Below are 24746 nucleotides of genomic sequence, written 5' to 3' on the forward strand. Positions count from 1 at the left end.
GTCAGAAGGTCATGGATTCATGTCCACACAGACTCATAAACCAGGCTGACTATCCAACAGTGCTGTAATTTGGACATATCATCTTTTGGATAAGGTATTAAACCAAGATCCAACTGCTCTCTCAGCTGGATATAAAAACATTCTGATAGCATTTAAAGAGGTTCAGGAGCATCATTCAATATGTTTTTAGCCACATTTATTTCTTAATCAACATACTAAAACATTCTATCTTTCTGTCCTGGGCCTCCTCCACGGCCAGAGTGAGTCCCACCGCAAATTGGAGGAGCAGCACCTCATATTTCGCTTGAGTACTTTACACCCCAAGATATGAACATTGATTTCTCCAATTTCAGGTAGTCCCTGCTTTCTCCCTCCTTCCCCTCCCCTTCCCAGCTCTCCCACAGCCTACTGTCTCCACCTCTTCCTTTCTTTTTTCCACCCCCCCGACATCAGTCAGAAGGGTCTCGACCCGCTCCATAGATGCTGCCGCACCCGCTGAGTTTCTCCAGCATTTTTGTTCTACCTTCGATTTTTCCAGCATCTGCAGTTCATTCTTAAACATAACAGAACCTCTATCATTTTTACACTGTGCACATTATGAGAGCTCTATTTGGTACCTGACTTTATAAAGTGATAATGTAGTGGCCAAACAATTGGAGATGAAATGTCAATGAAGTTCAGTAACCACACAGCTGTAAGTGACTGCGAGTGAGCCTCTACACACAATTTGAGTATATGTCAGCTTCATTCAAACTGGAACAAATAGAAAGCTCATTAAAACTGGAGCAATATCAAGCCAAATTTGATAGCGAATGGCACAAAAATGGAAAATCTTGTTCCTAATCAACATAAAATGCAAAGTGCAAGTCCACAGATACTGATAAACAGTGGTATAATTTGCTCGCACAGATTTGGCAATGGCTCTCATGCCCATTAAGGGAAATATTTAAGAGCTATATGATTTATTAATGGGAACAGATGTTGTTACACTCTCCCAACACTTGCCCAACACTATGAGAAAACTTAATATGCATGCAAATGAAAGAAAAGCATGGATTATCGTGAAATATCACCACTTAGTTTAAAACAGGAACATTAAGGAAATCGTGGATGTCCAGACAAGCTTTATCAATTAATTTACAGGTTAGAATAACTGGAAATTATGCACAAGTCAAGAATAAGTGGAAGCTCTTGGAATATGTACGAGAACTATAATTGGGCACCGTTTGGTACATGCCTGATTAGCAATTCCTTAGAAATGGAAAATATACAAATACATTCATGACTAGACTGCGGTAATGAGCAATAATCTACATCTTGAAAACAAGAATTAGGCATACTGAGATACAAACAATAGCTGAAGACCTCATGTTGTCTCTCCTCATTACAAAGTGACACAATGAATTATGCGTGATTTAGCAAAATAAGCAAATCACTTTGAAATGTTTGGGCAGGTAGTTACAAATGTGTGAAAGTCTGCGCTCCAAAACTTCCAGTATTTTTCCAATATTTATATACAGCACCAATTGCATAAAACCACAGTAAGCAGACAAAAAGGAATCACCCTTTTAACAATCAAATGCACAGCGGTTAAAATTTTCACATTGGTACACTGAGCTTTTCACAATGGTACACTTAACATTGTGATCCAATGTTGGTTTAATCTGAGGGTACCTGTTAAAAGAATGGTGACAAACGCCGTTCTCAATGCTGACTATTTAGCGCCCCACACTCCGAATCTATGAGCCAGAGGGTGAGGGATGAGTTAGCATGTCACACAAATTCATCACCTGCAAAATCTAACTAGCTCCAGGGAAAGGTCGCAATAACAAAGAAGATTCACAGACAATAACTTCTAACGCTGCTTTATGGAACTGAAGGACAGACTGGGACTATATTTTTGAAGCATTCCCTTTATTTAAAATGCATTAGTCCTTTATGTGCATGTTGACAAAGCCTCCAAATGGAAAATAGTTTCCAATATTGCAATTGATGTTGCCCCGACATTTTAATTAGTGACTTTTGTCAAGTTTAATAAAAAGACAAATTTTCAATTGTTGCAGAACTCATAGAACAAAGTATTCCATTGTACGTGAAGCGTAAGTATTCCATAGTACCTGAAGCATAATTTCTCTAAGAATTGTAATGTAAAACTTTACAATAAGGACCAAGCTTCACAATAAGGGGATCAGGGGGTATGGAGAGAAGGCAGGTACGGGATACTGAGTTGGATGATCAGCCATGATCATATTGAATGGCGGTGCAGGCTCGAAGAGCCGAATGGCCTACTCCTGCACCTAATTTCTATGTTTCTATGTTTCTATAACTTCATTGGTTGCACAGCACTTTGGTGTCCCTGAGATTGGGGAAAAGCATATGTAGCTTACTGGAACTTGATCCAACTCGATCTGGTACATTGACAACCGCATTCACCTACTCCATATGTGGACTGCTAGCCAAGACAATTTCCATAGCCATTAAACAGAATGCGCCCTGGATACTGACAGGAGGCAAGTCTTTTGGTTGAGATGTACCTTCTGTCAAAACTGGGAGGCTTTTTATTTAAAACAGCATCTCTGATTCTTACAGATGTTTAAAAACGTTAAACCTGTTGCAAGTAACTTGTAATTATAAGGATATTGATTTAAAAAATGGAAATGCATAGCAAAATCGTTAAAAACATTAATATAAATAACTTTCCTTTTTCCTCCTAATCACCAAACGGTCAAGCACCATTTAAATGAATAGGGATGCTGAATGTACACTAGACCTGGCTCATGTTGGATTGGAGAGGTGGATTTAGCATAGTGCCTGCGAAACCCAGCATGTACAGACTCTACCATTGGTGCTTAAAAGTACCTAAAATGTTGGCATTTCACTTTGGATCCAACAGCCAGGACGTGTCAGGTTTAGTTTCCTACTTCAAAAACCAATCTAGATTCAAAGTGCTGGAGTAACACAGCGGGTCAGGCAGTATCTCTGGAGAACATGGATAAGGAACGTTTCAGACCGAAAACGTTGCCTCTCCATGTTCTCCAGGGATCCAACACTCTGTGTCTTCTTTTGTAAACCAGCATTGTAGTTCCTTGTTTCTACCAATCTAGATTTGTTCCCTTTTATCATCATCAAAGATAACGAAGAGGTCACTTGTGTAAATGAGGAAACAGGGGGAAATGGAAAAATTACACTCAGGCTTTCTAACAGTGCTTTGCCAATCTCCTAAATGGTTCAGGCATGAAATGGATAACTTGGACAGATGGGGGTGAAGATGATGAACACACCAGGCCTACGCACCTTCAGATAATTCAATGTTCCTTTCCAACATAGTACTTTTCTAGTATATATAATTTTAAGACATCGGCAGAATGGTAAGAACAAGAGGATTCTCCTCATTAATACCACTTTAATCTCAATGAATGTCAAGCATATTTCTTAATAAACCAGTGAAGTGATAGGTCACAGCTTGGTTTTAGTTTTCCCAAATTAATAATTAATCATCATCTTCACCCCCATCTGTCCAAATTATCCATTTAATGATCATTCCCAAATTAATGATGTGCTCTTGGGTAGAATTATATCAAAACTTAAGAGGCCACTTACACTTAAACTTAGTAAGACTTGAGATGAGCAGCAATCCCCTCTAACATTGGAAGTGGAGACCAGCTCTGCATGAAACTCAATGCCATTAATCTAATTGACAACACGCCAAGATTCAACTGTTTTAATAGCTCGAATGCTGAGATACATCATGAGTAGTAAATCAAATGCAGTTCACATCACCTTGTGGAAATAAGTGACAGCCACAGGATACAATCCACAATGAGTGCTGGTGGCAGCTTTGTTGTCAAGAATAGTGTTGATGCTTTGGAGGGAACAGAAAGCCTGCTGACAAACTAATGTTGCGCTCATGATTTGGTATAAAATTAGTCCAGTAACCTGCACGTACTTGGGACCTTTTATGGAGGAGGTCGAGGAATGCCGAGATGAGGGATAAGTGGGGGTAGTCTGAGGGGGTGATCAAACGGCATAAACAGTATGGTGAGGGTTTGGGAGGAAGGATAGGTTCAAAGAAAGAGGAAATTATACTCATTACAGGAATTAGAGAATGGAAGACATGAATCAGGACAAAACCAGAAAGGGACCTCAATCTGGAATTGACAGAGCCAAGAAGTCTGGAAGTGGGAAAGGCGTGGTTCTCCATTTCAGCAACAACTGCTATGTAAAGCATAGAGTCAGAAGCTCAGCTCTGGGTCAAAGTTTGTACAAGATCTCTTCCGTTAGGGATGGAAGTAGAATCCATGGAGAAGGTACAGTGTTTGTTGAGGGTACAGGCCAATGGCTTTTGTCTTTCATTGGTTAAGAAGCCTTGATGAATCACAGCTTTCATTTCTAGCACCGTTTAAAAATTATATGGTTGATGAAATGTTCTATCATTTAAAAATAATGAATGAGAACCTTATTCGCGTGGGAGTGCTGCATCGACGACTTTGCAAATATATTTTCTGCAGCACAACTTTGGTAGCATGATTCATTATAATCATGAGCTGTGCAATTTAAGCTGTTGAAGCTATTCTATTATACAAAAGTAAATATTTTGCTTTCGCAAGGAGCCTGAAGTAATTACTGAACTCGAGCTTTACAACTGTGGAGTGAGCACACAGTGGCGAAGCTATCAGAGCTGCTGCCTCACAGCTCAGAGACTGGCGTTCATACCTGACCTCCGGTGTTGTCTGTGTGGAGTTTATATAATATGCCAGTTACTGTTTGGTTTAGTTTGGTTTATTGTCATGATGTACAGTGGAAAGCCTTTTTGTTATATGTCCAGTCAGTGAAAAGACTATACATGATTACAATCAAGCTGTCCACAGTGTACATACAGAGGAAAAATGGAACAACGTTTAATGCAAGATAAAGTCCGGTAAAGTCCGATTAAAGACAGTCTGAGGCTCTCCAATGAGGTGGATGGTAGGTCAGGACTGCTCTCTAGTTGGTGATAGGATGGTTCAGTTGCCGGAAAACAGCTGGGAAGGAACTGTCCCTGAATCTGGAGGTATGCATTTTCAAACTTCTGTACCTCTTGCCTGATGGGAGTGGGGAGAAGAGGAGAGACTGGTCCTTGATTATGCTGGTGGCCTTGCCATGGAAGCGTAAAATGTAGATGGAGTCAATGGTTTGCGTGATGGTCTGGGCTGTGTCCACAACTCTGCAATTTTGTGGTGCCTTGGGTAGAGCTGTTCCCAAACCATGCTCTGATGCATCCCGATAAAATTATTTCTATGGCACATCTGTAGAAGTTGGTTAAAGTTGTTGGGGACATGCTCCTAAGCCTTCAAAGAAAGAAGAGGCATTGGTGTGCTTTCTTGGCCATTGCTAAATTGCGAGCTTCTTGTGAGTTTCTTCCACTCTGGTTTTCTCCCAGAACCCAATGATGTGCAGGTTTGTAGATTCATTGAGTTTACAGCATGAAAATGCGTAGGTCCATCTGCCCATCGTCCATGACAACCATGGTCCCAATCTATGCTAACATTTGCCTGCATTTGCCCCATATTGCTCCAAACTTTTCCAATCCATAATCCTGTCCAAATGTATTTTAATTACTGTAATTGCAGTGGTTGATAGGTTAACTGGCTCTGTAAATAGAATCTAGGGCGAGTTGATGGCAATGTGGGGGAAATAAAAGGGGATTAGTGTAAATGGGTGTTTGATGATCAGCATGGTGTCATAGATTGATGAGCCTGTTTCTGTGCTATACGACTAACAATTCAAAGCCTCCAACAACTCATAATAACAGGACTGGCTGCTGAAAGGATTACAAACACGATGGTTGGAAAGGAGGTTAAATTGCAGTATCATATAAAATTTACAGAATTGTTATACCTGAGAAATCTTCTTTCTTATTTCAGACAAGGCTCAATGCATTGCCCTGGCCTTAACCTTTTATGTTACAAATATTGCAATCTAAAGGAAAAATGCAGGGAATGTTCAACAGATAAGGCAACATCTAAAGTCAAGGATACAGGAATAGGCTGGTGGCTGTCTGTGCACCAGTCTCCCCCCATTAAACAGTCACGTACAGGCATCCTCCCAAAAGAGGACGGTCATACTCGTTTTGAGTGACCGCTGATGATGATGATGATGAGGGATGGGCAGACGGGCAGTTTAAGTCGGCATCTAGGTCGGCACAGACATCGTGGGCCAAAGGGCCTATTCCTGTATAAGAAAGCACTGCAGATGCTGGTTTAAATCGAAGGTAGACACAAAATGCTGGAGTGACTGTCTTAACCTACCTGATCTCCCGGTGGCTCAGCATTTCAACTCCCCCTCCCATTCCCAATCTGACCCTTCTGTCCTGGGCCTCCTCCATTGTCAGCCCAGCCCAGCACAAATTGGAGGAACAGCACCTCATATTTTGCTTGGATCATTAACACCCCAGCAGTATGAACATTGACTTCTCTAACTTCAGATAGCCCTTGCTTTCTCTCTCCATCCCCATCTCTTTCCCAGTTCTCCCAGTAGTCTTACTGTCTCCGACTCCATTCTATCTTTGTCCCGCCCCCTCCCATGACATCAGTCTGAAGAAGGGCCTCGACCCGAAATGTCACCCATTCCTTCTCTCCAGAGATGCTGCCTCACCCGCTGAGTTACTCCAGCATTTTGGGCCTATTCCTGTGCTGCACGGTTTGATGTTCTATCCGTGGAAGGAGAAACAGTCAATGTTTCGGATCTGAAACCCTTTCCCAAAATGTTGACCATCTCTCTTCCCATTGATGCGGTCTGGCCTGCTGAGTTTTTCCAGCATTCTCAGTTTTATTTCAGATTCCCAGCATTTAATGTTGTTTCGATTTTAATTTACCGAGTGAAACTGAGTTGACATTTCACATCAGACAATGAAGAAGGTCTTGGCTCAAGTGCTGCCACAAAGTTGCTCAACACATCGGCGCGGACACGGTGGGCTTGAAGGGCCTGTTTCCACGCTGTAACTCCAAGCTAAATAAAACTTAACATAATTGGCCTTAATGCACACTGGAAGCAGAGCTTGCTCAACAGACAGAAAACCAGTGCAAGTTTGAGAATTAGGCTTTTCATTAAAGGTGACAGCAAAGAGATTTGGACCACCCAAAACCAGAAATAGAATGGAGACACAAGGAACTGCAGATGCTAGAATCTTGAGCAAAACACAAAGTGCTAGAGTAACTCAGGAGGTCAGGCAGCATCTGCCAAGGGAATGGATTGGTGACGTTTCGGGTAGGAGCCCTTCTTCAGACTCTGAAAAAGAGTCCCAACAAGAATCATTGACTATCCATTCCCTCCACCGATATGTAGAAAGGAACTGCAAATGCTGGTTTAAACCAAAGATAGACACAAAAAGCTGGAGTAGCTCAGCAGGTCAGGCAGCATTTCTGGAGATGCTGCCTGACCCGCTGAGTTATTCTGGCTTTTTGTGCCTCCCCTCCACAGATGTGCCTGACCTGCCAAGTTACTGCAGCACTTTGTTTTGTACCAGAAATATAATGTTTGAAATGTAATTATCTTCCCTATAAATCTTGCAATTCTGTTTCTCTGCCCACAGCTGCACAAATTGAGTGATGAAATCAAGATGACAGCCAAAAGTCAAACTTGTTTATAGCATTTGGCTCATTCCTCATGCTGTTCATGATTGCAGCTTCTCATAAGATTCTTCCCTCGGTTTAACCACTTTCCTCATTCAATTACTGCATTCCTCATCTACTGAGTTATCTATTATGACAGCACTTGAGAGGTGAGAGATGACTCCAGCCAAGTAGCTCACTTTGAACCATAATCTGAGCCTCCATCTGCCACTGAGCAACTTCACGGGCACCTCTGAAATATCTAAACACAATTCACTCAGAAACTTGAGCTCAAGGGACTTAATTATAGCAGATTTCTGAGGCCCAGAATTTCATCCATGTTTTGGTAAGAACACAGCATTGTCCCATCAGTGCATTATTCCTTATCTCTTACATTGATTCCATTGACTATATAGCAATCAGTCAGATATTTGTACTTCTAGCCTTTGATGTTTTGTGTCAGTTCTTAAATAGTCCAGGTAAAATGAATCCGTCTCTTTGAAAAGGCCCCAAATTTTACAAGCGTTGTTACAAGATCAATTCCTTTTTTTTTTAAACCACATTTTGATCCTAAGTACAATTTTTTTTTAAGCAGACCATCTGCAAAATGTGATGGTGTCAGCTGTGCCTCCAGGGGAGCACTCACGTCCGAGTCAGAAGGTTGCGAGTTCAAATCCGGGTCTCGTTAGAAAGGGGCGGCTGTTGGAATCAAGGATCAGTTTTGACTCACCTCTTTGTCCATACTCTCCAAATCCTCCTTGCAGAGTGTGTAGAGGGGCATCGTCTCGGACATGCTGGGCTGGCGTTTCCGCCCTGCGGGGCGCGATGGGCCAGGCTTTTCGTCGCTCTGACCGGAGTTCGGAAGCTCATCTTCATCCAAGATGTGGTGCTGGTGAGGCTGCACAACCCTGCCACAAAACAGAACACACAACCCAACTCAACCTCGTTTAAGGCACATATTCTGCTCAGTAAGATCCTGATTTGCTTTGTTGTGGTAAGAGCAAGGGTCAAATTTTTTTGAATACAAGAACATTTCCAGTTTTAATGACTTTGGTCACAAAAGTAACTTTAAAAAAATCCTGGCGTGAAATATTTAACAAGACCCAATATATTTCCTTTAATAATTTACAGTATCGTGGACCCAACTTAATTGGGATTTAATTGAGTGGGGATATAGAGAAGCTGAAGTCCATAAAATTTGTTTGGGGAATTTATTTGAAATAATGATTCAACCTCCTAGAGCCAAGAGATTCAAAACATATTACTGTAAAGGCTACTAAGCTCAATTTAACATGTTTAATATGCACTGTTAGAAATCTATAATGTTAAATCTAAAAGTTCTCTAAAGGGCATTCAAACTTCTTTGGAAAATCTTCTGACCATCTTACAAAATGAAAATGGCCATCAAATGTACTCTGCAAATCAGGTCATGGGATAAAAGATTCCACGGAGATTGAGTAATTACATTAGTTCTTGCTTGCGCCAGAGAAGAGATGGGGTGAAGGGGAAGATGTTACCAAGATCCAGTTAAGGAGATGTTCTGTCACTGGGATCTTAAAAGTAGAACGCAATGGTGAAGAACTCAGGGAGATAATTGCAGATGTTTGAGGAGGTTTAGTGGCTGAAAGCAAAGACCCCAATAGATGAAAAGGACAGGGTTTGGCCAAGTTTAGGTTTATAGATACAGCATGGAAACAGCCCACCGAGTCCATGCCGACCATCAATCACCAGTTCATGCGAGTTCTATGCTATCCCATTCTTTCCCATTCACCCATTACGCGCAAATGGCAATTTACAGCAACCAATTAACCTACAAACCTGCACGTCTTTGGGATGTGGGAGGAAACCCGAGCACCCGGAGGATGAAGGGTTCCGACCTGCAACGTCACCCTATTCTCCACAGATGCTGCCTGACCCACTGAGCTACTCCGGCACGTTCTGTCTATCTTTCGTATAAACCAGCACCTGCAGTCCCTTCCTACACACCTGAAGGAAACCCACATGATCACAGGGAAAGGCAAACAGACTCCACACAGAGAGCACCCAGGTCAGGATCGAACCTGGGTCTCTGGCGCTTTGAGGCAGCAACTCCACTGTGCCACCCTGTGGTTACGCCATGAAGCGTGGTGGGTAATATTGGTCAAAGTAACAGAGAAGCAATGGGGTCAAAACTGTGCATATAAATCTTACATTTGTGATATTGCACAATTAAGGACGCATTTACTGCTTTAAATTGCAATTTCTTTCGACTGATATGCATTATTGAACTATGGTTAGAATATTGGAGCTTTGCGGCTGACATGAAGTTTTAAAATATTCCCTTATGCTCCAAGAGAAATGAGAACCATCTGCTGAAAATAATACATCCACATTAATCTAAAACACACTGTTGGAAAAACTATAAAGTATTTGAAATATATTCACTCCATTTAAAATGATACATAGATACATGGACAATAGGTGCAGGAGTAGGACATTCGGCCCTTCGAGCCAGCCCCGCCATTCAATGTGATCATGGCTGATCATCCACAATCAGTACCCCGTCCCTGCCTCCTCCCCATACCCCTTGATTCCGCTAGCCCCTATCTAACTCTCTTTTGAATGCATCCAATGAATCGGCCCCTACTGCCTTCTGAGGCAGAGAATTCCACAAATTCACAACTCTGTGTGAAATTTTTTTTCCTCAACTCAGTTCTAAATGGCCTATCACTTTTTCGTAAACTGTGGCGTCTGGTTCTTGACTCCATCAACATCGGGAACATGTTTCCTGCATCTAGTGGGTCCAATCCCTTAATAATTTAATATATTTCTATAAGATTCCCTGTCATCCTTCTAAATTCCAATGAATATAAGCCCAGTCTATTGTGTGTAGTTTTGGTCTCCAAACTTGAGGGAGGTCAGTCTTGCTATTGAGGGAGTGCAACGTAGGTTCACAAGGTTAATTCCCGGGATGGCAGGACTGTCATATGCTGAGAGTATGGAGCGGCTGGGCTTGTACACTCTGGAATTTAGAAGGATGAGAGGGAATCTTATTGAAACATATAAGATTATTCAGGGTTTGGGCACGGTAGAGGCAGGAAACATGTTCCCAATGTCGGGGGAGTGCAGAACCAGGGGCCATAGTTTAAGAATATGTGGTAAGCCATTTAGAATGGAGATGAGGAAAATCTTTTTCACACAGAGTTGTGAGTGTGTGGAATTCTCTGCCTCGGCGGTGGAGGCTGGTTCTCTGGATGCTTTCAAGCGAGAGTTAGATAGAGCTCTTAGGGATAGCGGAGTTAAGGGATATGGAGAGAAGGCAGGAACCGGGTAGTAATTGAGGATGATCAGCCATGATCACATTAAATGGCAGTGTTGGCTCAAAGGGCCTAATGGCCTACTCCTGCACCTATTGTCTATAGTCAGTCACTCCAGATGAATCATATTGAGCTGTTCAGTCATTTGGTTTTACAATAAAGGATTAGAAACCAATTCTTCATCTTATCCCTGTTTTTCCATTCATTTAAATTATCATTGACCTATAACAAAACTCCATCAAATGGATCCCCACCATTGCAAGTTACACAATCTGCATTATAGTGCAGAACCACTACACTGACTTGAATACAGGCATATCCGTTCTCAGGCACTAGGCTGCATTGATATTGATTGAGATTGGAAAAGGGGCTTTAAAAACAAACACAAATTAGCCAAAGTTAATACCAGCTTGTTATTGTGCAATGTCACGTGGCAAATTATTTGTCACGCCAGGAAGGGGGGGGGGGGGGGGGTTCCCGATGAGAGGCTGGGGAAGGACTGACCAGACTCACTAGATAAATGGTTGTGACTCCATTGAGATGTGACAAATGCTGTGTGAACCAGCAACAACGGCAATTTTAGGGGAGTCAACTCCTGATTTCTACCACCTGCCATGCAAAGAAGTGTTCCATAACACCACTCATGAGGGAACTAGTTCATATTTCCAACCCCCACCCCCCTTTCCCCAAACCCCCACTCACCTCACTAGCCCCAGGTTCTCTAAACACTGGAACTATTCTCCCTCACTATCAGTCCCCCTTGAAATACTCAAAGATTAAAATATCCCCAAAACATCCAAAGTGCATGCGTCATATTGTTTCTCCTCCAAGCACCTCCAAGTATGTTTTATCCATACATAGTACTCATTATTTTTGGCTCTGCAAGACTTTATGAATTGAATGAAAGACAGACATGTTGAATTAGACTGTGCTCGAGAACACTGCGTATGTGCATTGCAATACTTTTGGTGTCGAGCACTGAAGCCGCACACAATTTCCTAATGATTACAGTAACCATCAGCGTTTGCTAATTTTATTTTGTTAGTGGATAGTAAGGTCATATAGAACTGAACCATAAAAATACATGTTAAGTTACTACTGTTGTTCAGTTAAAAGGATTAACATAAACATTCATTGTCCCAATAGATTATCTTGAATACTCTGCATCATGATGATTTCTACATACCTTTCTTCCCTTTAGGAATCAGACAGCCACTGACTAGACTTTGTTTTTAATAATTACCGAAAGAAAAGCTGTCAATAAGTTTATTTTAGATATTGGCACCAGTGCAATTTACAAAAAACTGCACAAGCTAGTTAATATTAACATTGTAAAGTTGCATTTTTTAATTATCACCTCAGAGTGTTCGTACCCATTAAGCACTCGGAGATGGTCTTGATGCTTGAAGTATTTAAACTAATCGTTTTGCTAGTTGTTTTCATAATGCACTGGCCATGCCAAAGCAGTACTTTTATGTGTTTAACCCATTTTATAACACCAGATGAATCAATATAAAATAACATCTGAACTGCTAGGGCTTGCATCAAATTTGTTTCATGAGATCATAAGGCATAGGAGCAGAATTAGGCCATTCTACCCATCTAGTCTGTTCTGCTATTAAATCATGGCTATTCTAATTCCCCTCTCAACCTCATTTACCTGCTTTCTCCATGTAACCTTTGACACTCTTATAAATCAATAGTCTATCAATCTCCGCTTTAAAAATACTCAATGACGGCCTCCATAGCCGTCTGTTGCAATGAATTCCAAATTTACCATCCTTTGGCTGAAGAAAATACTCCTCATCTCCATTCTAAAGTTACTTCATTTTATTGTGAGGTTGTGTCTCTGGTCCAGGGCTTTGCCACTACTAGAAACATCCTCTCCAAATCCATTATTTTCATTATTCTGTAGGTTTCCGGTCTATGCAGAGGTAACTAATACACTTGCTGCCCATACCACTAACTGCTGCATTACCATGATGGCCCTCAGAGGAATCTTTCCATCTTTATCTCTCTTTGTTCCTTCAAAAGAGAAGTTAAACTCTAATTCTATGACCAAGATTTTACCACCTAATTTATCAGCTTCTTAAAAAGACAAAAATGCTGGAGTTACTCAGCAGGTCAGGCAGCATCTCTAGGGAACATGTTTTTGGTCAGGACATTTCTTCAGACTGTTGTTCTCCACGTTCTCCGGAGATGCTGCCTGTGCTGCTGTGTTACTCCAGCTCTTTGTGGGGGTTTTTGTAAAGTAACATCAGCATTTCTTTGTGTCTATATCAGCTTTTTATGTTGGCTGAGGGCAAGGTTTTGTTTGAGAATGCTCCTGTGAAGGTTTGGAATCAATTCGCTATTAGGTTTAGCAAAAATGTTTAGGTAGGAACTTTGAAGGAGATCTGAGGGCTGTATTTTTTATATACAGAATGGTTAACTGGGACATGCTGCCAGAGGAGGTGGTGGAATCTGATATAATTATTATGTTTAATATGTATTAAGACAGACAAATAGGAAAGGCACAAAACGATATAGACCTAATGCAGGCATGAGATGAGCAAAAAGATTGGTGTGGTCATGGTGGTAGCAGTTTATTTCTGTGCCATACGATTCTATGATTCTATTGAATGTTTTACATGGATGGAAGTTATTTTGTTTAGCTCCCAGATTTTCATAAACGCCACATGGTTGATGAATTCCCTCTAGCTAAGAAAGTTGGCTCTTCTCACGTGAATGCGACAGAGTTTAGGCTGAGCTTTGAAATGGCCTATTCAAGTGCAGTTCAAGGGAAAATGTGAACAAGCAATACATCCTGACCCAACTGCAATTCTTGCTTCCCCCTGGGTAGAAAAAGATCAAAACTGAATGTGAACAAAGTTAGATTGGTCTGAAATTTCAAGAAAAGATTTCTTCTATTCATCCAAAACAGACTGAATTTACTCAGCAAAGCTACTAAATGTCAACTCTATTACAGCAGTAGACAAGTAACAATTGGACCAGACACTGAGAATTTAAACTTACAGGTGTCACAGATAGTAATTTCAGCAGAACAAATTCACTCACGTTTTATTAAAGCCATTACAAATAAATGATTAGCTCTTCAAAATAAACTATATTCCATGTCAGAAACTCATCTGTGATTAAGTTGCTGCATCTGTAATTAAGTTGCTGAGTTGGATGATCAGCCATGATCATATTGAATGGCGGTGCAGGCTCGAAGGGCCGAATGGCCTACTCCTGCACCTATTTTCTATGTTTCTATGTTTCTATCCAGTGACCTTCATACTTACTGCAAGAAATATGCTTTGGCGAATGACAATTTGAACAAGTTATTGTCTATCTCATCAACAAAATTGATCGACCACTTTGCCAAGCGCCTGCACTCTGTCCACGATGGCCAACTTGAGCTCCAAGCTACAAGTCATTTCAACTCCACTCCCCATTCCTACACTGACACATCTGTCCTCTGTTTCCTCCACTTTCAGGGCAAGGCCAAAATAGAAGAGTACCATTCGAAAACGTCATCCGTCCATTCCCTCCCCAGACGCTGTCTGACCCGCCAAGTTCTGTCAGCACTTTGTCTTTTGCTAAAGCAGCTTCATATTCCCAAAACGTATATTAAATTAGAATTTTCCACATTCAGCTAACCTACAACCCCTCCATTCCTTCCGTCCTCCTGCTACCCATTAACCATTCCATGCTTGGATTCACCTATTGCTTGTCGCTCCTGACTCATGCTTCCCTTCATCTCCTTCTACTGGCCATCTCCCCTCTACAGTCGCAGTCCTGATGCAGGGTCGCGACCCGAAGCACTGACTATTCCTTTGCCTCCACAGATTTTGCCTGACCCACTGAGTTCCTTGAACAACTTACTTTTAGCTTCAGATACCAGCATCTGCAGTCTCTTGCATCTTTCATTCTATCTCTTCTGTTCTTCATTTAATCGGAGAACATAAATTGTGAATCAATGCTAGATTACTCCAGACAAAGGAACGGGCAAGCAGTCACTGAATGTTTAGGAGGCTAAATCACAATCTCACTGAACTGCAAAGGGAAAAAGGTCATGCTAATCCCACTAGACAGTGCGGAAACGGCAGCACGCTGGCACAGCGGTAGAGTTGCTTACTTACAGCGCCAGACACCCAGGTTCGACCCAGGCTACATATGCTGTCTGTACGGAGTTTGTACATTCTCCCCGTGACTGCGTGGGTTTCTCGGAGACCTTTGGTTTCCTCCCACACTACAAAGACATACGGGTTTGTAGGTTAATTGAAGGTACACAAAAAAGCTGGAGAAACAGTGGGTGCAGCAGCATCTATGGAGCGAAGGAAATAGGCAAAGTTTCGGGCCGAAACCCTTCTTCAGACTAATTGGATTGGTAGGAATGTAAATTGTCCCCTGTGTGTGTAGGATAGTGTTCACGTGCGGGTCCGTGGTCGGCGCGGACCCGGTGGGCTGAAGGGCCTGTTGCCGCACTGTATCTCACAACTAAACTAAACGAAACGTCACACTCTGATGACAGTGTGTCCTTGAAAGTGTGGACCAAAACTAAACAGAGCTGCTAAACCACAATAATGCACCAGATATCCCAACATGCAGTCATCTAACAGTTTGGGTGTGGGAGGGGTAAAGATCCCAAACCCAAAGTATATATCAGCCACTCTGTTATGATCACTGACAGTAAGGCTATAACTTATTTTGTGATCAATATTACACTTCGCTGGGCACAACATAAAACATTCCGACCACAATACAGACACAATTGAGACACAAGAGACTGCAGATGCTAGAATCTTGAGCAAAACACTTTATGCTGGAGGAACTCAGCGTTTCAGTCAGCATCTGTGGAGGGAAATGGACAGGCAACATTTTGGACTGATTGTAGTAGAGGGGAAGATTGGGGGGGGGGGGAACAAGTGGGAGGTGGATTAGCCGATAGGGGTTGGATTGGCAGATGGCTTGAGTGAGTGCCAAAGGGGACAAAAGGGTGTCAAATAACAAGAGAAGTGAAATGTAAAGTCAGCGGGAGGGAGATAGTTGGAAGGGGACGGGGGAAGAGAGGATAAAAGGGAAACAAGTGTACGGAGGAGGGGAAAAGAGCAAGGAGATTTGGGGGCTGGAAGATAATGAGAGTGGGAATGGGGATATTACCGATTTTTGAAATTGAAGAATTCCAAGTACAATGTAGGAGATCAAGGAATGGGAGGGGGAGTTAACAATCAGGAGAACTAGCAGGGTTTGGAGGATAGAGTGTTAGTGTTTGGTGAATTGATCATCCATTGGTGGCCTACTAGTTTTCCCAGTTGCTAGCTATTTTACTTCTCTCCCCCCTCCTCCCATACCAACCATCTTTGTCCTTTGTCCCCTCCACTGTCAGTGTGAGGTACTACACAAACTGGAGGAACAGTACTTCATATTCTACATGGGTAGCTTACTACCCAACAGTACAAACATTGAATTATCCAATTCAAGTAATACCCCCTATCCCCCTCTTTCATGTGCTCTTCCACCCCCAGTGCTCCCACTATCTACAATCACCACCCCGTCACCCTGCTCCATCTCCCATCCATCCACAAGTTCCTCATTTCCCTTTTACTTCTCCGCTCACCCTCCCCACTGACTCCTTCCACCTGAATTCCTCCCTCTGGCTTTAGATTTCACTCCTCTTTTCTCCTAATCTGACACCCTTTTGCCTCCTTTGTTACTTGATCCACTCATCTGCCAATCCAGTCCCCATCATCTGTATCCACCTATCACTTGCTAGGCTGTGTTCTGCCCCCCACCTTTCTTTTCTAGCCCCCCCACGCCCATTACAATGTCAGAACAAGGGTCCCGACCCAGAACGTTGCCTGTCCATTACCTCCACAGATGTTGTCTGACCTGCTCAATTTCTCCTGCACTTTGTGTTTACAGAAATAATTAAAATGGAATGGTCAGATACAGGCAAGGTATTGGCCAAGATCACCCAGTGATCAGCAGGCTTTCTGGATGCATAATTCCTGGAACATGGAAATGTACAGGACAGATGTAGGTCATCATCCATGCCTACCATGACATTCATCTGGGGTAATTCCATTTGCTTGCATTAAGTCCACATCCCTCCATACCTTTCATATCTAACTATCTAAACAACTATCTTTTAAATATTGTAATTGTGCCATCTTCACTACTTCCTCTGGAAATCCATTCCAGATATTCATAATTCTCTGTGCAAAACGTCTCCCCATCAAATCTCCTTTAAATTTCTCCCCTCTCACCCTAAACATATGGCCTCTAGTTCTGGGAAAATATTCTCACCTTCTATACTTCTCACAATTGTATAGTCATAGATTCATGTAGCTTGGAAACAGGCCCAACTTGCCCACATCAACCAACATGCCCCAACTACACTAGTCCCACCTGCATGCATTTGGACCGTATCCCTCTAAACCTATCCTATCCATTTACCTATCTAAATGTTTCTTAAATGTTGCAATAGTACCTGTCTCAACTACCTCCTCCGGTAACTCATTCTATACACCCACCACCCTCTGTGTAAAAAAGTTAACCCTCAGGCTTGGACAAAACTCTGATCATTAATAACCCACTATCTGTTATTTGCACTTTATCAGTTTATTTATTCATGTGTGTATATATTTATATAATGGTATATGGACACACTGATCTGTTTTGTAGTAAATGCCTACTATGTTCTGTGTGCTGAAGCAAAACAAGAATGTCATTGTTCTATCAGGGACAAATGACAATAAACTCACTTGAACTTGAACTTAAATCTTTCCCCCCTCACCTTAAATATCCTCTGGTTCTCAATTCCCCTATTCCGGGCAAAAGACTGTGCATTTATCCGATCTATTCCTTTCATGATTTTGTACACCTCTACAAGATCACCCCTCATCCTCCTGAGCCCGAATGAATAAAGTCTTAGCCTACTCAACCTCTCCCTATAGATCAGACCCTCGAGTTCTGGCAACATCCTGCACCCTTTCCAACTTGACATTATCTTTCCAATAACATGGTGACCAAAATTGTTAAAAACCTCAGCCTCCAATGTTCCAGTGTGAATCAACTTAATGGCCTGTCTCACTTGGGCGTCATTTGCGTGTCACGCAAAGGTTTTGTGAAGCCCAAAATCCTGGAGCGGCGCGCGCGAACGCGCGTCACTGCCTACGCCACCTCGCCTCACCATGCACGCCGTGAGTCGTGACGCGTAAATGATGTTGCACAAATGACACCCAAGTGGGACAAGCCCTTTAGTCTTTTCAATCTCTCCTGACAATTATGGGCCTCCATTCCATGCAATAATTTGACTGTATATTAAAGACCCAATTTGGCAAAGAGGTGACAAGGGAAATAATAGATAAACTGAAAGAGAAAATTATCTGAAGTTAAGAGAACAAGCTTGACAACTTCACTTTGGAAAAAAGATGAAGCAGAACGAATTGAATACTGCAGAAGGTTGATTACAATCCACAGGGGTTAAAACAGCTTCAAGAGCATGCCTTCAAAACCATGGCTGTTGCAACTTGCAAGATGAGTAACACATATTAGTTCATTTATTTCCCCATAATCATGCTTCTTGAGAGTCAGGATTTCGCAGAGATTAAAAGTGCTTCCAAACAATACACTAATCATTGCGACAAATAAGGTCACAACACACAATTAATCAACCTCACAGCTTGCAAATATACAAAGTTACCTCTCAAAATAGCAATAAGAGCAGCAATATTGATTCTTCCGTCACTGGTGGGCCAGATTAGTTTAAGAATATAAAATACTAGCCCTATTCCTGTGAGGGAACATTTTTTCTGCACGTCATTCATGACTTTGAGCTCCCCTTTCCATATTACTCCCATGCTGATCTGTATACAATTCCTTCGATGAGAACAGACTCTGCCATGTTGAACCACTATCTACCTCTGATGTCCCTCGGACTATCCTTCCGGACTTTGCTGGCTTTACCTTGCATTAAACGTTATTCCCTTTTCATACATTGTAAATGGATTGATTTCAATCATGGATTGTCTTTCTGCTGACTGCACACAACAAAAAGCTTTTCACTGTACCCCGGTACAGGTGACAATAAACTAAACTGAAACTGAAACTAAAAGTTAAATAACTCATTCCATCATCAACAATTCATTCACTGTTCTCTTTGCTAATATGGAAGCCAACATCTGTTCTAGTTGCCAACACAGGTCATGCATCAAGGTCAAAGAGAAAATATGTGAAGCTGCCAACAGGGGAACCAATTTCAAAATTCCCAGAAGATCACAGGCAGTGAAGTTTGTGCACATTCCACAGTTCTTCTTCTCACTCGACACCTGAATTTATTTTTAAAAAAGCCCCCTGTCCAGTCCAACCTGAAAATGAAATACAAGTTCTTGAGCATATCCACCTGGCGATCCCTGTCACCATGTGCCCACCAGTGTGATTTTAGGTCAGTCACATCAGGGTTGATGTCATTCCCTGCGCAACATTTCATAGGCAATTAGATCAAGTTGTAGAAGATAAACACAAAATGCTGGAGCAACTCAGGCAGCATCTCTGTAAAGAAGGAATGGGTGACGTTTTGGATAGAGACCCTTCTTCAGACCCCGAAACATCTCCTTTTCCTTCTCTCCAGAGATGCTGCATGTCCTGCTGAGTTAAGGGGCTGTCCCATTGCGGCGACCTAATCCACAAGTTCAGAAGAGCGTCTTCGACCTTCAAGCTCGAGGGCACTCGCCTGGAAAACCTCGAGCTGGATCGACCGTCAGCGATGAAACCGCAAGCTGGGTCGACCAACCTAGCTGAGGCCGCGAGTATGCGGGAACTTCCCTCGAGCATGAAGGAGAGTTCCAGTGACCTCATAGGACCTCCTAGGACCACGTGTCGACCATGCTGCGAGTTTGAGTCGAGGGAAAACTCATCTAAAGTCGCAGATTAGGTTGCCGCAGTGGGACAGCCCCTTTACTCCAGCATTTTGTGTATATTGTCGGTGTAAACCAGAATCTGCAATTCCTTCCTATCCATAGATCAAGTTGTCATAAGACTGTCCGTCACTGGTTTCTCCTGTGGTAATGTGTCCTTCACAGTGTGATGCTGGAGTGACATTCCACACAAGCAAGTCTGATACTTGCCACTGATTTTTATGGCCCATGACTTCGCCCTTACCTTCACCCCAAACACCTCCATGGTGCCACCGCTTTGATTGACTGTTGACCATGACATCCATCTCTTCCTCATGGCCACAAATGAATTCCACAGCTCTTTCCCTTGTCACAGCAGAGCGCCAACCCATCCACTGGTCACTTCCACACACTCCTCAACTCTTCCCCATTTCCTCACTCTCCTCCCTCAACCCCAAATACTCGTAACCTCTCTCCCTGCAACTACCTATGTTGCTCACTTCCCAAACACTCAGCTCCAGTTATGGTCATTGACTCTCTCTTTTCCTTTCTCTCCACCCCCTCCCCCCCCCACTCATATGCTATGGATGTATTCCAGGTCTTCCTTGCTGCGGCCCCTGCATTTTTTTTACTGCACTTTCCCTGTAGCTGCAAATTGTGTTCTGTACAGTTTATTTTCTCTTATGCACTACCTGATTGAAATTGCATATGGCATGTTCTGCCTGGACGTCAATGAATGTCACAACAATAAACTATCACCAATAGCAAAGCCCATCTCATGAGTTTATGGGGATGCACTAATACTAGGTCATAATACGTGGTAAATAGGGAAAAAGGGAATTACGCTCATGTTAAGTTAATGTTTCTTTCCTAACTCTCCAATGACACCCAATTTGAGGATTCAGCAAAATAAAAGCATTACTGGCAATGACATTCAGCATTTGAGGACAAGGGCCATTTGCATCCAATTCAAATTAATTAAATTGGCTGCAATGAATAAAATAATTTACTCATAGTTCAAGAAGCAAAAGAGAGTTCCTTTAATTAATCCACTAATTAGTGATTGGAAATGCAAACGGAATATCAATAGTTTGCAAATAATGTTACACAGCTCAAATTCACATTTTCCAGTGATCTTTTAAAAAACATTTTAAAATAAAGATTTATATTTCCGAACCATTTAGTATTCAACCAAATCTATGCATGTAAATCAACAGATTCTTTAACAACATTGTTCATCCTTCAAAAGGTCACAGAGAACTCCAGGTCAACCCCAGAGGAGCAGATGGACAAATGGACTTGCTTCAAACCTTCTAGCAAGTCATCAAGCTTCGCTGTTTCACTTTCTGGGTCAAAGCCAATTGTTCTCCACATTATAAACCCTCACCACAGCGTGGCTGAGACTGAGAACGCAACGTGGAGAACAATACTTCCAACTTTTCAATTACATCCTGCAACATTTTGCAAAGACTACTTCTTCATTTTGGACAAATGTTCAGAGGGAATATTAGACTGCAATGCAACAAATGATATTTGTGAGATTGGCAGTAAGGATTTGCTGGCTGTCGTTAAGCAGAGGAAAACATAAACCAGTCAGCTCCTCAGTCTTTGAAATAACCCTCCAGAGTGTTCCTTTACAAAATGATCCATCAACGTAATCACTCTCCTCTATTCCTTTCACTGATGTGCTGGCAGCAACTGATAGCACTAATTCTGTTTAGCGTCAGCTGGAGTTTTCTGGGACAATTACCTGAACGACGATTGTTCTCCATGAACCGGCAACTTCACAGGAGCTGCTGGGGGTTGGATGTACGCGGATTGCCTGTTTCCCTGCGAGTCCTTCCGGATTAGTTTCCCAGTGTTAGGATCGTAAATGCGGACATCCGGCCCAGGCTGTGCCTTCGGATGAATGGGAGTTGGATGAAACAGCGGTATTTGAAAACCACCTTGTAGCTCAGGGAAACTTGCAGGGCTGTTGGCTCTGTGGAAAAGGCAGACACATGAGTATTAGTAAATGATGATAAACCTACGACATCAATTTTTTTCACCGAGTCCGTGCCGACCAGCGATCCCCTACACCAGCACTATCCTTCACACTAGGGACAATTTGCAATCTTTACCAAAGCCAATTAACCTACAAACCTATACATCTTTGGAGTGTGGGAGGAAACTGGTGAACCCGGAGAAAACCCAAGTAGTCATGGGGCAAACGTACCAACTTTGTACAGGCAGCACCCATAGTCAGGATCGAACTCGGATCTCTGGAGCTGTAAAGAAGTAACTCTATCATTGCACTGTCTCTGAGAAAAAGCTCAGGGTTTGGGGGAAAGTTTTGATTGTGACCCTGACAACGACTTGGTAGCGAGAGGGACATGAGTGACAGCCCAACATTCCAGGGTTTTGATGTTTCCGATGTGATAGAGGGAGGAGTTACATTACTAATCATAAGTATGTCAGCTGCACTCAGAGAGGACATACTGAAGGGTACGTCCACTGACACAATATGGGTAGAGCTCAAAAATAAAGAAGGTGCAATCATTCTGATGAGCTTGTACTACAATCCTCACAATAGCCAGCAGGAGTTAGAAGAGAGATGTGGTCAGATGTTAAAGATGCAAAGCAACAAGGCTGTCGCAGTGGGCGACTTTAATTTCCCCAATTATTCATGGGACTACCCGAGTGTAAGCGGTATGGATGGGGCAGGTGTCTCCAAGAGGGTTGTTTGAAACAGTATGTGGATAGTCCAACTAGGGAAGAGACCTTACTGGATCTTGTACCAGGAAACAAGCCCGGCCGGGTGACTGGCATATCAGTGGTAGAACATTTTAGGAACAGTGATCACAAATCCTCAAGTTTAAAAGAAAGCCACAAGGTGCTGGAATAACTCAAGGCGTCGGACAGCATCCCTGGAAACAAAATATAGGGGATGCTTCGGGCCTAGACCCCTCTTCAGACGGATTGTGGGAAGGGAGGGGAGGATAGCTGGAAGAGAGGAGAGGCAGGACAATTTGTGGCAGGTGATAGGTGAACACAGGTGAGGGGGAGGTTCGGTAGGCAACGGCCAGAGATGAAAAAAGGTGTGAAGTTGAAGAGTTAGAATTGTGAAGCTAAAGTAAGGAATGTAGATGGAGGGAAGGGAGAGGGGAGAAATAGTCAAGACGAGGTGGGACCCAAGGGAGTCCCTGTGATTGCTTGTTTTCCTCCCACATTCCAAAGACATGCAGGTTTGTCAGTTAATTAGCTTCCGTAAATTGTTCCTGGTGTGTAGGATAAAACTAGAGTATGTGCGATCATTGGTCTGAAAGGTCTGTTTCCACGTTGTATCTCTAAAACTAAAACTAGGGAATTGGATCACGTGCAGGCAATTGGGATTAGACAATAGGTGCAGGAGTAGGCCATTCAGCCCCTCGAGCCAGCACCGCCATTCACTGTGATCATGGCTGTTCATCCACAATCAGTACCCAGTTCCTGCCTTCACCCCTTATCCCTTTAACTTGGTGTCATGTTCGGCACAGGCATAGTGGGCTGAAGGGCTTGTTCCTGTGCTGTACTGTTAATGTTCAATGTATCTAAATTCAAATTTTATTCGCACCTCACTGAGATGATTAAAGCTAAGCTGTGAGCCCGGTTTGAATAATACATCCAATGTTTCAGTACTCTTAGAAATATTTGACACCATGTCAGAAAAAGAGCTCATTAATATCAGAAAATGCTATTTGGAGCTCGAGAACTTGCTAAAGAACTTAAAAGGCAACAGTAATAGCATATCTGAGGAAGCATAATTGAGGTAGTTACATGCAGCAAAAGTTATCCATTTTAAATCTCTAATAGATATGAATGCTTTCTTTACCACCCAATCTGTATGAAGCCTTTGAATTACTAACAAGTATTATTAGACGCCATACTTTAAATGAAAAACCCATTCAAATAGCTTATCACCTGTGCTAGCAGCTTCCATCGGTTCCTGAGCCATGACGGCATCGTCATCTTTCCCAATTGCTCCAGGGCCTGCAATATCAGACATTATGTCCGATGAACAGCCTTGGAACAGCTGCAATTTTACCCAGATATAAATCGGGAAGACAGGTGTCATCCTCACACATACCCTCCCGTCATCACTTACCTAGATCATCTTTAATATCAACACCATATTCAAAACATGCATCCTGTGTCCCAGACTCATAAAACACATTCCTTGCTCCTAAATCAGCCACGCTTGTGCTATAATATCACATCTGCTTTAATCTCCTCCAGATAAAGGGCAATACAATATCAGAGACCTGGGTACGACCTTGACTTTGGGTGCTGCCTGTGTGGAATTTGCTCATTCTCCCTGTGACTGCATGGGTTTCCTCTGGCTACTCTGCTTTCCTCCCACGTCCCAAAGAAGTGCAAAGTTGTAGGTTAACTGGCCTCCGCAAATCACCCCAAGTGTGTCAGGAGCAGATGCTAAAGTGGGATAACATAGAACTAGCGTGTACAGGTGATTGGTGGTTGGCGTGGACCCGGTGAGTTGAAGGATCCGTTTCCATGCTGTATCTTTCTTTCAAATCAATCAATCAATCAATCAATCAATCAATCAATCAAACAATCATTTTCGCTAATCCATCATTCTCCTGACTAGCACACACAATCCAGGTCATCTTGGCTCTTTGCTGCCCCAGTTAAATTTGTATGCAAAGTGTTTCACTGTGTTTTTCTCTCTCTTGTTCTGTAGCCCATGCAGTTTGTAATTTCTGGGAGAAACTTGCCTTTTTCCAACAATGATCCCTTGTCCTCTCTCACTTCCTTCACTCGACCTATTTTCTATGTTTCTATGACCTACCAACAACCACAAAACCTTGATCCCACTTGAGCTCGACCTCCATCCCTAAAGATCCTGCAAAAACATAATTTGCCCTCCCTGAAACCAGACTCACAATCAGCCCTTTCCAACACCTTCCATGCTCAGCATCTTCCTTGAACTCTTGGAAGCATGT

At 42.5% G+C, this 24746-nt stretch overlaps 1 protein-coding gene across 2 annotated transcripts in view; it reads right to left on the bottom strand.

The window, feature by feature from the left end:
• ctdp1 (CTD phosphatase subunit 1) overlaps positions 1-24746 on the bottom strand; it is a 295146-nt gene that overhangs the window by 169307 nt on the left and 101093 nt on the right. Inside the window, exons 10-11 of one of the 2 annotated variants that reach the window (XM_033019051.1) lie at positions 21518-21748; positions 8320-8497 (exon numbers count right to left, since the gene is read on the bottom strand). In XM_033019051.1, coding sequence (XP_032874942.1) covers positions 8320-8497; positions 21518-21748 — 409 coding nt within the window. The remainder of the gene's footprint in view (positions 1-8319; positions 8498-21517; positions 21749-24746) is intronic. The other variant, XM_033019052.1, reaches the window with a different exon arrangement.

The sequence above is a fragment of the Amblyraja radiata genome, chromosome 4, assembly GCF_010909765.2.
Source record: "Amblyraja radiata isolate CabotCenter1 chromosome 4, sAmbRad1.1.pri, whole genome shotgun sequence".
NCBI classification, from domain to species: Eukaryota; Metazoa; Chordata; class Chondrichthyes; order Rajiformes; family Rajidae; genus Amblyraja; species Amblyraja radiata.